This window comes from Gymnogyps californianus, chromosome 4, assembly GCF_018139145.2.
Source record: "Gymnogyps californianus isolate 813 chromosome 4, ASM1813914v2, whole genome shotgun sequence".
Classification (NCBI taxonomy): Eukaryota; Metazoa; Chordata; class Aves; order Accipitriformes; family Cathartidae; genus Gymnogyps; species Gymnogyps californianus.
In genome coordinates this window covers 17487032-17502568 of record NC_059474.1, presented here as the reverse complement: position 1 = coordinate 17502568, position 15537 = coordinate 17487032, and the positions used below count along the sequence as shown (strand labels likewise).

At 42.1% G+C, this 15537-nt stretch overlaps 1 protein-coding gene across 9 annotated transcripts in view; it reads left to right on the top strand.

Moving 5' to 3' along the window:
* LDB2 (LIM domain binding 2) overlaps positions 1-15537 on the top strand; it is a 225745-nt gene that overhangs the window by 71820 nt on the left and 138388 nt on the right. For all 9 annotated transcript variants that reach the window (XM_050896281.1, XM_050896278.1, XM_050896280.1 and 6 more), the window contains exon 2: positions 9058-9160. In XM_050896281.1, the coding sequence (XP_050752238.1) occupies positions 9058-9160 (103 nt within the window). The remainder of the gene's footprint in view (positions 1-9057; positions 9161-15537) is intronic.

Below are 15537 nucleotides of genomic sequence, written 5' to 3'. Positions count from 1 at the left end.
CGAGTCAGTCTCTCTGAGGTGGTATTGCTGTGGGGATTTGTTACATGACTATATTTTGCCTTTTCAATAAAACAGAAACTTGATGTTGTTTCTTTACTGTACAAATGAAGGTAAGTTCCAAAGTGGAATGTAAACAATAATTTAATTAATTGTTAAGTAAGCTGAAGTAACTGATATGTTTTGGGCATTGAGCAGAGTTTTGGCAAGAAGTTGTAAGTATATAATGGAACAGAAAACTACTTATGACCAAAGCCAAGTCTTAAAATCTTTCTGCCAGTTTTACTACACATTGTTTGAGAGATGGCATCCAGCCACACTAGTAAGTGAAATAAAAGCAAGCAACACCATTAAAACTGTGAATATGTGTGAAATAACAAATGGAAGGAATAGAGTCGGGCATTCCTGCAGGGGGAAGGGAGCTGGAGATTCTGTAAGATATCACTAGCTGCAAGATTAAAGGTATTTTTAATGCTATGTAAAACATGCTTTATGTTTAAGATAAAATAAATGAGATAGAATAACAAATGCAAAAGCAATGGGAGTGGTCCTTACAAACCAGCCCTGGGCAACCAGATTGGTCCTCTTTTTCAGGTGCTTTTAATAACTGTACAAGGTACCACATATTGCTAGCAAAGATGCTCTGAATGTAAGATAGGTGCGCAACTTCTTGTACCTATATGATAACAGACAGCCATTTGACTATATGGATTTCTCACCTACATACTGTATATGAGTATTCCACTCTTTCACTCTGTTCATACTGTTTCCAAGAAAATCAATTTAAGACTCACAATATCAGTATTCCATATAGAATTTATATAAATAGCAAAAACCCCCTATGCCAGATCATAAAAACATTGTGCATTGCAGGGCCAGACCTACAGTTCAGTACTCAAATGTCCAAATGTATAAAATTAAGATATATGGATCCTTATTAATTTGTTACTCCTGTGAAACTTATATCAGAACCTTAAATATGTTGGGTAGACTCAAGACGGGTCTAATTTAAAGCTAATGGGGAAAGTTATTGGTTTTTTGTATTCAGGCATTTTATTTTAATGGTCTGTCAGTGTGCTCTGAGTATAAACATTAGTGTCAGAATTTTTTTATGATACTTACCTTGTGAGTTTCATAATTTGTAATGGCTATGCAGTTTTTACAGGTGTATTTAATGGCAAAATCTTATCTTGAACTGCATTTTAAAAGCTCAAGTGTAGTTTGATTTGCTGGGAATGGGAGGAGGGGAGGAATACCATTCTCTCCTTGGAGAGACAGCAGTTTCCTCGTGTAGCATTAACTTGAAAGAATATGAGAAACGTCTATGTTGCCAACAGGAGTGTGGATGTATAGAGTTCTGAAAATAGTAAGTGTCAATAGGGAAGGGTTGCAGGTGCCAGAAGAAAAATGTAAGCTCCCAAGGGCACTATCTCTTTTTATTTTTGCCTTGTCCAATGCCAAGCCACATAGGTTGATGTTTAAAATTCAGTTCTTTGCTGAAAAGTGATTATATAAAAAAAAAAAAAAGTCCTGTTTCAGAACAGATGTGTTTCCTGTGTGTATTCAGAATCGCATTTATTTGTTTCCATGACTCTCTTTAATATACTATTTACACCTGTTATATGTGTGCAGCCAAAAGCAATGTGAGGGAGAAACAAAAATCCACTTCTTGCTGAGTACGAGCCATGGAGCTGCCACGATGGGACAGCTCTGCCCGAGGCTTGTAGGCAGCGGGACCTCAGCATCCACTCTTCTTGAGAACACAGTAGCCATGCTCTGCGGCTCTTTCCCATCTGCAAAACACTAGCCTAGAAATCTGTAACAGGGGATTAAACCACTTAACCCGCGATAGCAGCAAACTGAGCCGATTATTACTTCTTCTGTCCTTATTAGCCACCGAGGACAAGTGATCGCTCTTCTTTATAGCAGTCTTTTCATATGGTTGAAGGCTGTCGTCATGTTCCCTGTGAGCTTCTTCTGTCTTATACTAAACACAGCTAGGTCCTTCTGCCTTGCTTCCTAGGAGTCTTTTGTGGTTGGTTGGTTTGTTTGCTTATGTCTTCAAACTCAATGATTCCTGTTGTTCTCAGCTAAATTCTTTGAGAGTGGGTGACCCAGACCTGGCCACAGTACTCCAGAAGTGGATGGACTATTCCAGTTGAAGTCCTTCCAGAGATGTGTTTGCTGGAGTGGAAGGGAATTATATCTAAGACATTTTCCTTATTTGCAAGAGCAACAGATTGCTGACATATTTGCTTTATGGTCTGGACCATTTTCTACAGTACTGCTTAGCCGGTTATTCCCCATTTTGTATTTGTGCTTTTGTCACTTCACTTTAGTGAATTTCATCTCCATTTCAGATCATTTCTGCAATCTATCAAAATTATTTTGAATTCCAATTCTGTCCTGCAAGGTATCTGCATCCTCTCTAGAGCATGGTTTCATGTACTGACTTTTTACATGAACTCCATTCTGCCTTCCAAGACAGTAAACAAAAATAAAGGAATTTGGAGAAAATGCCGTAAGCATTTTCTTATATTCTAGTTGCACTATCTGTTTTGGTTCAGCAATCACCATCACAGGCAACTAAAAAAGCCTCATTTGACTTGCAGACTCTTAATTATGCAAGTGTGTAAGGTGTAAAGAACAACCCAGCTTGAAGAATCAACACCCAGCTTGGTGAATCAACAAATGGTTACGGGACTGGTGCCACAGCCAGGGGTTTGGCTACTTAGACCATGGGACTCACTTTGAGAAACCTGGTCTACTGGGGGCTGATGAGGTCAATCTATCAGAGAAGGGGAAGAGTATCTTTGGTCATAGGCTTGCCAAGCTGGTGAAGAGGGCTTTAAACTACGGTTGCCAGGGCAGGGGAACCTCAATCCATCCCACTCCTACCAGTTTGATGCCAGTGCCAGCAATAGATACCCAGAGCCTGAAGAAGGATCACAGGTCAGCAGGAGAGCACCTGAAGAGCAGCACAAAGGAATTCCAGCCACTCCAGCCAGAAAGTCAGCTTCATTGGGGGCCCAACTTAAATGCCTCTATGCAAACGCACGTAGCACGGGGAATAAACAAGAGGAGTTAGAGGCATGCGCACGCTTGCAGGGCTATGATCTTATTGGCATCACGGAGACATGGTGGGATGGCTTCTATGACTGGAGCATTGGAATGGAAGGATACAGGCTCTTTAGGAAGGACAGGCAGGGGAGAGGAGGAGGGGGTGTTGCCCTCTATGTCCATGTTGCCCTCTATGTCCATGACCAGCTGGAGTGCATGGAGCTCCGCCTGGGGATGGAAGAGGAGCCAACCAAGAGCTTATGGGTCAGGATTAAAGGGAGGGCAGGGACAGGTGACATTATAGTGGGGGTCTGCTACAGGCCACCCGACCAGGAAGACTGAGCAGATGAGGCCCTCTATAGGCAGATAGCAGCATGCCTCACATTGACAAGCCCTGGTTCCTCATGGGGGACTTCAACCCCCATGATATCTGTTGGAGGGACAACACAGCAGGGCATAAGCAATCCAGGAGGTTCCTGGAATGCGTTGATGACAACTTCATTCTCCCAGTGATGGAGGAGCCAACGAGGAGAGGTGCTATGCTGGACCTTGTTCTCACCAACAAGGAGGGGCTGGTGGGGAATGTGAAGCTTAAGGGCAGCCTTGGCTGCAGTGACCATGAAATGGTGGAGTTCAAGATCCTTAGGGCAGCGAGGAGGGCGCACAGCAAGCTTGCTACCCTGGACTTCAGGAGAGCAGACTTTGGCCTCTTCAGGGATCTGCTTGGTAGAGTACCATAGCATACAGCCCTGGAGGGAAGAGGGGCCCAAGAAAGCTGGTTGATATTCAAGGCTCACCTCCTCCAAGCTCAGGAGTGATGCATCCCAACAAAGAGGAAGTCAGGCAAAAACACCAGGAGGCCTGCATGGATGAACAAGGAGCTCCTGGACAAACTCAAACACAAAAAGGAAGCCTACAGAGGGTGGAAGTAAGGACAGGTAGCCTGGGAGGAATACAGAGAAATTGTCTGAGCAGCTAGGGATCAGCTTAGGAAAGCTAAAGCCCTGATAGAAATAAATCTGGCCAGGGACGTCAAGGGCAACAAGAAAAGCTTCTATAGGTATGTTGGTGATAAAAGGAAGACTAGGGAAAATGTGGGCCCTCTCCGGAAGGAAATGGGAGACCTGGTTACCCAGGATATGGAGAAGGCTGAGGTACTCAATGACTTTTTTCCCTCAGTCTTTGCTGGCAAGTGCTCCAGCCACATTGCCCAAGACACAGAAGGCAAAGGCAGGGACTGGGAGAATGAGGAACCGCCCACTGTAGGAGAAGATCAGGTTCAAGACCATCTAAGAAACCTGAAGATGCAGAAGTCCGTGAGACATGATGAGATGCATCTGCGGGTCCTGAGGGAACTGGTGGGTGAAGTGGCTAAGCCACTATCCATCATATTTGAGAAGTCGTGGCAGTCTGGTGAAGTTCCCGCTGACTGGAAAAGGGGAAACATAAGCCCCATTTTTAAAAAGGGAAAAAAGGAAGACCTGGGGAACTACAGGCCAGTCAGTCTCACCTCTGTGCCCTGCAAGATCATGGAGCAGATCCACCTGGAAACTATGCTAGGGCACATGGAAAATAAGGAGGTGATTGGTGACAGCCAACATGGCTTCACTAAGGGCAAATCGTGCCTGACAAATTTGGTGGCCTTCTATGATGGGGTTACAGCATTGGTGGATAAGGGGAGAGCAACTGACGCCATCTACCTGGACTTGTCCAAAGCATTTGACACTGTCCCGCATGACATCCTTGTCTCTGAATTGGAGAGACATGGATTTGACGGATGGACCACTTAGTGGATAAGGAATTGGCTGGATGGTCGTACTCAAAAGAGTTGTGGTCAACAGCTCGATATCCTAGTGGAGAGCAGTGACGAGTGGCATTCCTCAGGGGTCAGTATTGGGACCAGCACTGTTTAACACCTTTGTTGGTGACATGGACAGTGGGATTGAGTGCACCCTCAGCAAGTTTGCTGATGACACCAAGCTGTGTGGTGCGGTCAACACACTGGAGGGAAGGGATGCCATCCAGAGGGACCTTGACAGGCTTGAGAGGTGGGACTGTGCAAACCTCATGAAGTTCCACAAGGCCAAGTGCAAGGTCCTGCACATGGGTTTGGGCAATCCCAAGCACAAATACAGGCTGGGCAATGAGTGGATAGAGAACAGCCCTGCGGAGAAGGACTTGGGGGTGTTGGTTGGCAAGAAGCTCAACGTGACCCAGCAATGTGCGTTTGCAGCCCAGAAAGCCAGCCGTATCCTGGGCTGCATCAAAAGAAGTGTGGCCAGCAGGTCAAGGGAGGTGATTCTGCCCCTCTACTCCGCTCTCGTGAAACCCCACCTGGAGCACTGCGTTCAGCTCTGGGGCCCCCAACATAAGAAGGACATGGACCTGCTCGAGCGAGTCCAGAGGAGGGCCACAAAGATGATCAGAGGGCTGGAGCACCTCTCCTATGAAGACAGGCTGAGAGAGTTGAGGTTGTTCAGCCTGGAGAAGAGCAGGCTTCAGGGAGACCTTCTAGCAGCCTTCCAGTACCTAAGGGGGGCCTACAAGAAAGCCACAGAGGGACTTTTTACAAGGGCATGGAGTGATAGGACAAGGGGTAATGGCTTTAAACTGAAAGAGGGCAGATTTAGATTAGATGTGAGGAAGAAGTTCTTTCTTTACTGTGAGGGTGGTGAGGCACTGGAACAGGTTGCCCAGAGAGGCTGTGGATGCCCCCTCCCTGGAAGTGTTCAAGGCCAGGTTGGATGGGGCTTTGAGCAATCTGGTCTAGTGGAAGGTGTCCCTGCCCACAGCAGGGGGGTTGGAACTAGATGATCTTTAAGGTCCCTTCCAACCCAAACCATTCTATGAATCTATGATTCTGTGCTTGACTCTCAGATCACACAGTGAACATGTGGGACTATTAGATGGAGGGGGAAAAAGAACATCATTGTACTTAAAATCTGATTACATTTGCCAAAGAAATCAGAGTCAGGAAAAAATATTGAAACCCTAGGATTCCATTTACTTGGAGACCCTATTCAGAGTTGAGCCATGCTTGAAATTACAAATAATACTGGGGGTGGAGGGGATCAGAGGGAACAATGACAGTTGTGGCAGAAGACATTTTGCTGCTTGGGTAGCTGGCTACAGCAGCATGGCATCTTCACTTCTGACCCAACTTGCTGGCTGTCTCTGCCCTCTTCTCTCCTTTGACTCGTTCCTTAAGTTTATTTTAATACAAAATATTTTTACAGTATTAATTTTTTTTTGTTATGTTTAGGCCATTATTTCAATGTTTGAGCGTGTGAGTGCACTACGTGGAAGGGAGGTTGCCATGGTAATTTCTCATTATTGTTGAATAGAAAAATAATTACTCTGGCAAAATCCCCCGTAACCTGTCAGAGCATAAGTTAAAGATGCCTGGGGGCAGCCTTGCCTTCACCATCCCCTTTTTGCAAGAAAAAGGGGGTGATTTTATTATTCTTCTTTTTTTTCGTAATAACTGGATCCTTTTTCAGCTTGGCTAGGGGACACCTCATTTGGTTTTGTTCACCATTTGGCTGTGAGAGTAGTTGGGCCCACCTGTGACAAGGGTGGAGCAGGGAATTAATCAGTAGAGTGTATCCAAGCTTGACAGAGGATTTATATATTCTATTAAGGTTTGGGGGTTTTTTTGTGGGTGGGGGTGGGGTGTTGCATTTTCTGTTTTTCCTTCTTCCTAACATAAAATATGCAAAAGCATAAGATAAAGACCTTGGACAGTATTCAAACTGTGACAGAGTCTGGATATTTCATCTGTCCAGGGAGGGAATCCACAGTAACTCCGTCTCCACATTTTTCTTGACTTCAGACTTCTTGGAAGCAAGAGCGAGTGCAAATATGTGTGGTTTTGAGGTGAGGCCCTGCATTTTCCCTGCTCTTCTCTGTCTTTCCCATGTGCATTTGCATCCTGACTATGTGATGATCCACTTTTGCCTCCCGTGTCATTGGATGCTCCATGAGTAGCTCCAGTGATACTCAACCACTGAGTTAACAAGAGCCGCAAATGTGGTATGTAACATTGCTTCAATCCTTCCCTCCCTCCTTCCTTATGACAAGTATGTCTGAAAGATCCCAGTTAAGCGATACTGCAGCCTCTCTTTTGGCAAATGGCAGAGCATGGTAGCTCATAATTACTTGTTGGACAATAACAATCTTGTATGGGCTTATAATGTCACCCACCAGGCTGTCCTGAGTGAAGGGTCAGTGTGCAAAGGTGCGTTGCTCAAAGCTGGTTGCTGGGCTGCTGTTGAACACAGCGAGAGAGAGAGAGAGAGAGATTCTGTACTTACCGTTGTGGCTATTCGGCTAGTCGATGCAGCGATGTTTGCATGTGGAAACACTCATCAGGTTTACACCAGCAAAGAGGAAAGAGCAGCAGCTCTCTGTGACAACAGATTTCTAAGACGTGAGGACGGTTTTGATACCTCTTTGTGTGACTGAATTTTGAGCAAGTACTACAGGGCCGTGCTGCTCATTGTCCTGCCGCTGCTGGGTGGGATAAGCCTTGGCAAGGAAGGTGAATTACAGGCTCTGGCCCAGCCAAGAAGTCTCTTGGGGGTCTCTGGTAGGAGCTGGAATGCTAAAACCTGTCCTTACCATTTCTTCATTGGATGCTTGGCAAAAATCAAAGTAAAGTTGTGAGGCAGGAAAGATACCCTGCTCGGCAGTTTGGAGTGCAATTGAATAGTAACGTCTTCAGGAAAAACAGGAGCAGAACTAAAAAACCCAGATAGTTATTTCTCTGCATGTGTACATATAATGAATATGATAGATGCATATTTTGTCTTAAATCGGCATTTTATCTCAGTGTTTTTTTTTCCTGTGAAGGTAACAAATCTTTTCTGGCTTATATATTGCTCAGGCATTAAGAGGTACTCAGTGCTCACTACGGTGAACTGGCCTTGCACGCTGGGAAGGCAGCTGCCGTGAGTGGGATAGAGTGGCTCTGAGGAGTGCGACTGGGGCATCTTCAGAAGTGTATTTTCAGCTTCGTTGCTGATCCTGTGTGCTGCAAATGATTTAAATCTCAGGGCCTCAAAGGAGCAGAAGAGACTGCACCAAACATTTCAAATCCAGCTATTAAATATATCTATAGCTTTTGAATGAAGCAATTGGTGGATTCTGTTGTTGTCTGACTTCTGTGAAAACTCTTGCAAGCTAGACCACTTGCACAGATGGTAGACATCGAGGTTTGGGTGCCTGTTGTTCATCACCCAGGTCTGAAAATGCCTGGTTCAATTGTTAAAGCCAACAGACCACCTGTAGTGGTGTATTGGTATATGCTTTACATTGTACACTATATTAATAATTGCTATGTTCCAGCTATGTGTATTACTGTAAGTCTAAGTATACACAGGTCATCTTAAAATATTGTTTTCACTTCATGTATCACACTGAAAAGTAAAGATTTCTCACAACAATTACATTTAAGTAACTAGCTGGTATTTAATTAACCTGCAGTAGCATTGTATTTACATTAAATGCATTGGAGTGGAATGCCTATTATATTTAGTTTCTAAATAACTTTCTTGTCAGCTCATGCTGATAATCAGGTTATGTAGCATTACAGAATTAAGTACTGAGGTTTTTTCATTATTAGGACCAAGCATTTGAGATACACAGCCCAGAAAAGGGGGAAAAAAGTCATAATCACTTTGTTTGCAACTGATTTATAAAACCATTTTTAACATTTGAGGAAAAACATGTATTTATGAGAATGAAAGTTTTTACATATTTAGTGTGCTCGATAAAATGAAAGACAGTTTATTGTATAATAAACTAAACATTTTAGCTTTTTTCTTAAATTAGAACTACAACTTTATCTAGGAAAATTAGTTTGAAATATATAGACATCTACACCCCAAAATAGTAGGTGAAGAAATGCAAACTATGTGTGATCCTGTCGAATTTCTTTTACAAAGGATGAACATATTTTCATTTTGCCTCCTGTTAAGTGAATCATCTGTTGCTTCCTAGGATAGTGACAACCTCTGGTGGGATGCCTTTGCAACTGAATTTTTTGAAGATGATGCAACCTTAACCCTTTCATTTTGTTTGGAAGATGGACCAAAGCGATACAGTAAGAGATACAATTTTTGTTCTAATTTTAAGCCTCAGTTTCTAAACACAGTTTTTCTGTAAGAGACAGATGCAACTCTGGCAGTGACAAAGTCACTTGTTTGTATTCAGTGACCATCAGGTTCCATTAAAGAATTGCATGGGTTGGGAATCCAATTTTTGTGGAATTCCTCTGAATTTTATGACACGAAAATAAATTATTTCCTAGTGGAGTAGGGCAATAATACAATATAATCTTTGGAATTTTTTAATTAATTTGCTTTGGCTGTGCTTGCACTCTTTGTTAATTTGGTTTCCGCAAACGTTCAAGTGTTGAGTCTTGTGGGCAAAATTGTTCACAGAAAGGGAGCTTTGTAGCAAATTTCAGTATTGTTGCTGGAAGGGCTTCCAGATTTAAACAGGGATCAGAAAAAAAATACCAAAAGCTATATCCTTGCTGGTGTAGGTAATCATTATTCCATCAGCTGCGTGGATCTATGCTGTTTGCACACATTAAGGACCTGCCCTGGATGTTGTCTGAACAGCAGTGGAAGTCTAGAATACTCTCAGTCAAGCACTAAATGAAAGCTTGAATAAAAGTGAAGCAGTGAATAGATTTGATGGCATTGGTATCCATTGCCTGCATATGCTGAACAGGAAAAAGGGGTAAAATTCATCGAACAAATTGTCTGAAGTGAATAATTCACTCAGCTTTAGCACTAAGCAACAGAGATAAGTAAACATTGAAAAACTGTATTGCCAATTGTTTCACTCCATTCAGTGTGACCCCTGTTTCACGGTGACAGCTTGTGCTCTCTGCTTAATGTTCTGAATCTTGCAAGGTTCTTCTTTTTCGTGAGAGTGACTGATTGTCAACGTATCACTCACATACTTCTAATTCCTTTTATCAATTATCTCAGGTATTTATTTGACAAGTGTTACCTTCTCCTGGAGAAAAAATAACAGCCACTTTGAATGTAGATTCTGGGATTAGTGTTGACAGAATTACAGTTTCTTGCCTTTCAAAGCAAGTGATAACTCTGTAAAGGTCCTCAAATTATAGCCTATAGCAACGTTGGTAACAGCTGATCTGTCCTGATTAGGTTGAGTCAACTTGTCAGATATCAGATTTGCTAGTTGTGTTATCAGTCCAGAAGGCACAGATACATCAGCAAAAAAGCAATTAATGTCCAGTTAGATCAGAGGGAGTTGTGTTTCTGGAAAACAGTGCTGCATATGAAAGAATTTGTCAAAAAGTAAAATATTCCTGTTGTCACAAATGCTTGATAATGGTTGTGCTATCGGTAACTGGGACAGTTTGGTATGGGGCAATACTGCGATTCTTAGCATTGTTGCTGATAAGCATGATTGAAAGATCAAATTACTGTAGGCAGGTTTTTAAAAGTGACTAGTACACAGGATTTTTCCTCTGGTTTTAATTTCTGACCTCTGCACAAACTGTTGTTATTTTGGTGTTGTTATTCTCAGCATCTGGAATTAAAGCTCAGCATTTAGGGCTCTTTCTGTTCATTCACATTTCCTTTCCTTCGTTAGTAAATATTTATGTAATTCTGAACTACAGTATTAGTGATTCTTTCTGACACGGAAGTTTAGTGATACTCTAAAGAGCATGCTTGAGCTGTTCCAGTCTGGGACTTCCATTGCCATCTGAGCAGGCTTTGAGAGCAGCCTTGGGGGTGCCAGGTTGTCCAAGTCCCTGCGTGGGGACACCTCCAGCATTGCTTGGGGAGGGCGCAGAGTGGAGGTTGTGTATTAAGAGCAACGCTCTCTTCCTACCAAGGAAGTTTGTGTCCAAAAACACGTCCAGGAGTTGAGAACAGAGCAGTCTGCTCCCCTTCGGGTGCAAACATTAGCAGAAAATCGCTTCTACCTGTAGCAGGTCCTTGCTGAGCACAGAGACCTGATTGAGGTCTCTGTTTTGCCTGCCCAAGCCGCATGTGTGCTCTATTACGACTATGGAAGGTCTTGGCATCTCCCAAAGACCATAATGTCACCCAGTACCTTTATTTCAAGTAACCGGTGAAATTGCTGGGCAGTGGACTGGGGCTTCTGTTAGGTGAGCCAGAGTATGCTGAGTGGTGGCAGCACCAAGCGTGGAGTGTTGGAAGACATGAAACAAAAGTGCCTGGTCTCCATCCGCGCTGTCCCCAGCGAGACACCTGCCTTCTTGCCCAGTGTGCACGCTCTTTAGTATGTAGTGGGCATTAAAAACATTGGAGCTGGCTGAGAGGGAAGAGAAAAGACAAATTGTTCTTACTCTTGCAGGCACGAACGGTAATGGAGGGAACCAAGATTAGGCCCTAGGAAAGAGAAATAGGCATCCTTTGAGAAGTCATTTATAGAGTTGAAAGTGATGAAAGATGCTGACCTCTTGCCTTTGCTCCAGGATTCAGCTCAAAATTGCCTGCCTTTGTCTTGCTTCAGCCTGTGAGAGATTTGCTTACATCTCTGACATCAGTTGTGGCTGCCACCTCAGTTTCTTTCCTTTGGGCAATGGTTTCCCTCTTTTGGGAACTGAAATATTCTCTTCTGGAGCAAACAAATTCCAGAAAAAATCTTGGGGGGGCGGGAGGACATAGTTTTTCGTTGTCCATGGCCACAGTTTTTCTCTGGGTTATGGCAATTCCAAGTCCTTTTCCCTCCTTGTTCTCAGGGACTATCCGGACCTTGCCTTAAGCCTCCAGAGACGAGGAGGAGCATGGTGTTTTGCCCCAGGTTCCTTCTTCAAAGCCCCTGATAGCATTGTGGGAGGCTGCTGGGAACTTGCATATTCTCTTCTGCTCTTCTCTAATCTTGACTGCAGTCCCCAAACCCCTCTGAGGGCTTCTTTTCCATGCTTGCTTTAAACTTTTCCTTTCCATGGGTTTCCTATCGCAGCCTTTTTCGCAGCTGGCTCTCTCTGTCCTCTGCTCTTACCTTACTCTTAGCCCAATCCCACGGCCAATGCAAATGTTCAGAGCACGTGAATCAGGCCTGTAAATCATTGTTTGTGTGTTACAAGATTAAAAAAAAATACTACTTTTACTTGCCTCCCATTTCTTTTAACTTTTAATATACAGTTCTGTCCAAGAAGCTGTAAGGGTTGTAAACTCACTTTTTTTTGTCTCAGAAAGCTAAGCTGCTTATTTAATTTCATGGCCCCAAACTGAAGCTTTATGAAAAACACCAAATATTTTTAGGCCTGCCTTTCACGTTACCATGTTTTACAGCACTCCTCTCTATACTGAGAAAAGTGGTTTTCTTCCCTTCGCTACTCTCACTGTTGGGTCTGCAAGTTTCTCCTTGACTATCAGCTCTGAGATTCTTTAATATGTAGGGAAAAATAGATATGGGTCAAAGTGGCGATTTTAAGTCACTGGGTTATGTTTACTTTACTTGGCATGAGACAGCACTATGTACTGATACTCGAGCTAGCTTTAAATGTGCCTGTATATCTGTATGGCACAGCATGTAAAGATACTTACTTATGCCCTGGGAAGAGTAGAGGTCTGTTAGTTCAGTGATCCACCAGTGCTAATTAATTTGATTGCCAGGTTTGTTAGACCTAGACCAGTTATCTTTGCAGAACATTATTCTGCCTCGGATAGATGTGCACTTGAAAGCCCAGATCAACTTTTCATGCAGAGATTCTGTGTCAGACCTGAAATCGCTGCTGTGCCCATCTTTGCAGCAATTTTTGTCTTTCTTCAGTATTTTATTTCTGTAGATGCGAGAACTTTACCTTCTGCAATCCTTCCTCCCCGGTACGGCATTCCAGAAAGAAGATACTGTCTTCTTTCAAACATCCACTGAAAATGTATGTTTTTCTCCTGCTTGCTTATACCCCTCAGCTATTCTTTTGGTCTGCTATTATCTATGAACCCTACTCATGTTATTAAATTCTATGTTGAAATTGAGTTTTAATGAGAAACGCTACAGAAAATAAAGATATATTTTACTGTAACAAAGGTGTAAATTATATGTGTTTTCTCCATTCTGGCTTTTTGGCTACAGTGAGATGGAGAGAAAGCTCACACATTCCAATGCCTAAAGACAGGGAAAGATTCCCAAAACCAAAGAGATGCTACCCGTTTTAAACTGCACTGAATGATATTCAACAGAAACTAAGAAGTAAACCTGTGAAATTCATTTTACAGTGAGAGCAAAAAGAAATTTGCTTTGATTTATTATGCCCTGATTTATTGGGTCAAGAAGTAAATAGGATTTGAACAAAACCAAAAAAGAAAATATGCCTAATGGAGCAGATTTTTTTTTCCTTGTTGTGGATAAAACATACTCGTTTCCTGTTAAGAGCCTTCTATCCCTGTAAAAGAGTAAATACTAGACTCTGATCCATTGTTGCCCAGGTTCTTTGTTTCTTAGAGACAAAATATTTCCCGAACAGATAAGAGAAACAAGTTTGATTGACAGCTCTTAGCAGAGTCTCATCAGCTGCTGTGCTGACAGCCTGGTGATGCGCACTGTGCTGATGTGGTAGGGACTGACAGGTGATTGACAGCCCAAGACTGTGGAGACAGGAAAGATGAAGCATGCTCAGTAAGAATAATGTGCAGTGTTTATGCAGCACTGCAGAGAATAGGAGCTAGAAAGTTAACTCTTTCAGAGCAAAGTGACACTGTAACGCATAATGGATGCGGTTGCCACTGTTACAGAAAATTAGAGTTTGTCTACATTTCTCTTCTGTTCACTAAATGCTTTCTGTTCATGGAGGAGCTATATACTGTGAAGAAGCAAAAGCATGAGCTATCACATTTGTAGCTGTAAAAAAATTTCATGTGTGGTATGTATGATGGAGTCCTCAAAATGGTTTTATTTAAGCCTATAGATGTAGAATGTATTAAGAATTTCAGGCACTTTTTATGGGCTTCCATCACCCAATTTTATATGGCATTGCATAATGTTATACAGCAGAAATTTCAGAAGGAACCAGCTGAGCTCTTTTGCTCTGTGTATCCCTAGAAAAATATAGTGTTTTCAGTTTTATTGTTGCTCTGAATCTGTACCTGATAATTGAATATGCATTTCGTGTTATAATTGCTACTGCAGTTTGTGTTTGGAATATACAATATTACTATACCATGCTTTGCATTTTATGCACTTATTGTTCATTTTCTCTATTTGGTGCATGGACACTGCTTGGTTTTTCTTCATTTCTTGATTTTTTGATAACTGGAAAGTTAGAGTTTTCTGGGCAATAGTTTCAGAGTACAGTGAACTTTGGGCCAAATGGTAAAATCATCAGCTTTAAAGTCCTTATCTAAGTTTCTCTGTGTGCCTTTAGAATATATTACATAGATGTATCTTAGACTTTACTACAGATTGTTTAGTGAATACACAGTGAGTGAGCTGCAACAGATTCATTCTGCCTTTGTCCCTGTTTATAACCTGTGCAATACAGGTAACTTTACAGCCCTTTGTTGGATAACTTCTGCGGGGGTTAATGGTGGAAAGCTACATCTAGTGGGCATTTCTTACAAGCAGTGAACGTAGTTTGGGAATAAACAGGGAAAGTTCGCCACACATTACGCATTTGCTTAACTATTGTCAAAAAAATGGTTTCGAGAGGCTAGCACGCTACATTATCACCCCAGGTTTCTGTAAAACTGTTGTCTGGCTTCTCTCACATAACTCTTACAGAGAAAATTAAATTTGCCAAGAGAAACAGATTGTAGTATTTCCAGGAACATGCTCTTTCTTTTTCCTTTTATTTTTTTTCCCATAGAAATCCCAGTCATTAAACATGATTTGAGCATTCAGGTACAACACAGTAAATTGGCCTAGCTTAGTGAGATTATTCTGTGTGACTGCCTGGTCTTCATCTTTATATACCACTCTTCTAGTTCTGTTTTTTTCAAAGTTTCTTGGCAATACTTTCAAGTTTAATTTCAGAACATAGATGAAAATTTCATTAAAATCAGGTCTAACAGGTCCACAAGTGCCTGTGGATCACCACTAGCACCTCCACCCCCCAGTTAATGATTTCTAATTGATAATGACTTCTTAAAATTGGTGTTTTAAGGAGCTTTCAATCCATTTTACATATGCTTTCTTAAAACTGTATGTTAATAATTTTAGTAAGAACATAAACAATGCACTAGAAAGTCAAATACATAACAGATGTCTAAGTGTATTACACCTATGCACTTACCTTTATCATCCAAACTTCTGTAAGCTCATCAAAGAATAAAATGAGATCTGTTTGACAAGACCTATTTCACATAAACCCATGTTGACTGGCATTAATTACATCTCTCTCACTTCAGTCTTCGTCAGTTAAATCCTGTATAATTTTTTTCACTATTTTGTCTGGATTGATATCAAGCAAGTGTATTATGTTATACAGTTACCTGACTGTATAGTGTCCCTTCTTAAATATCA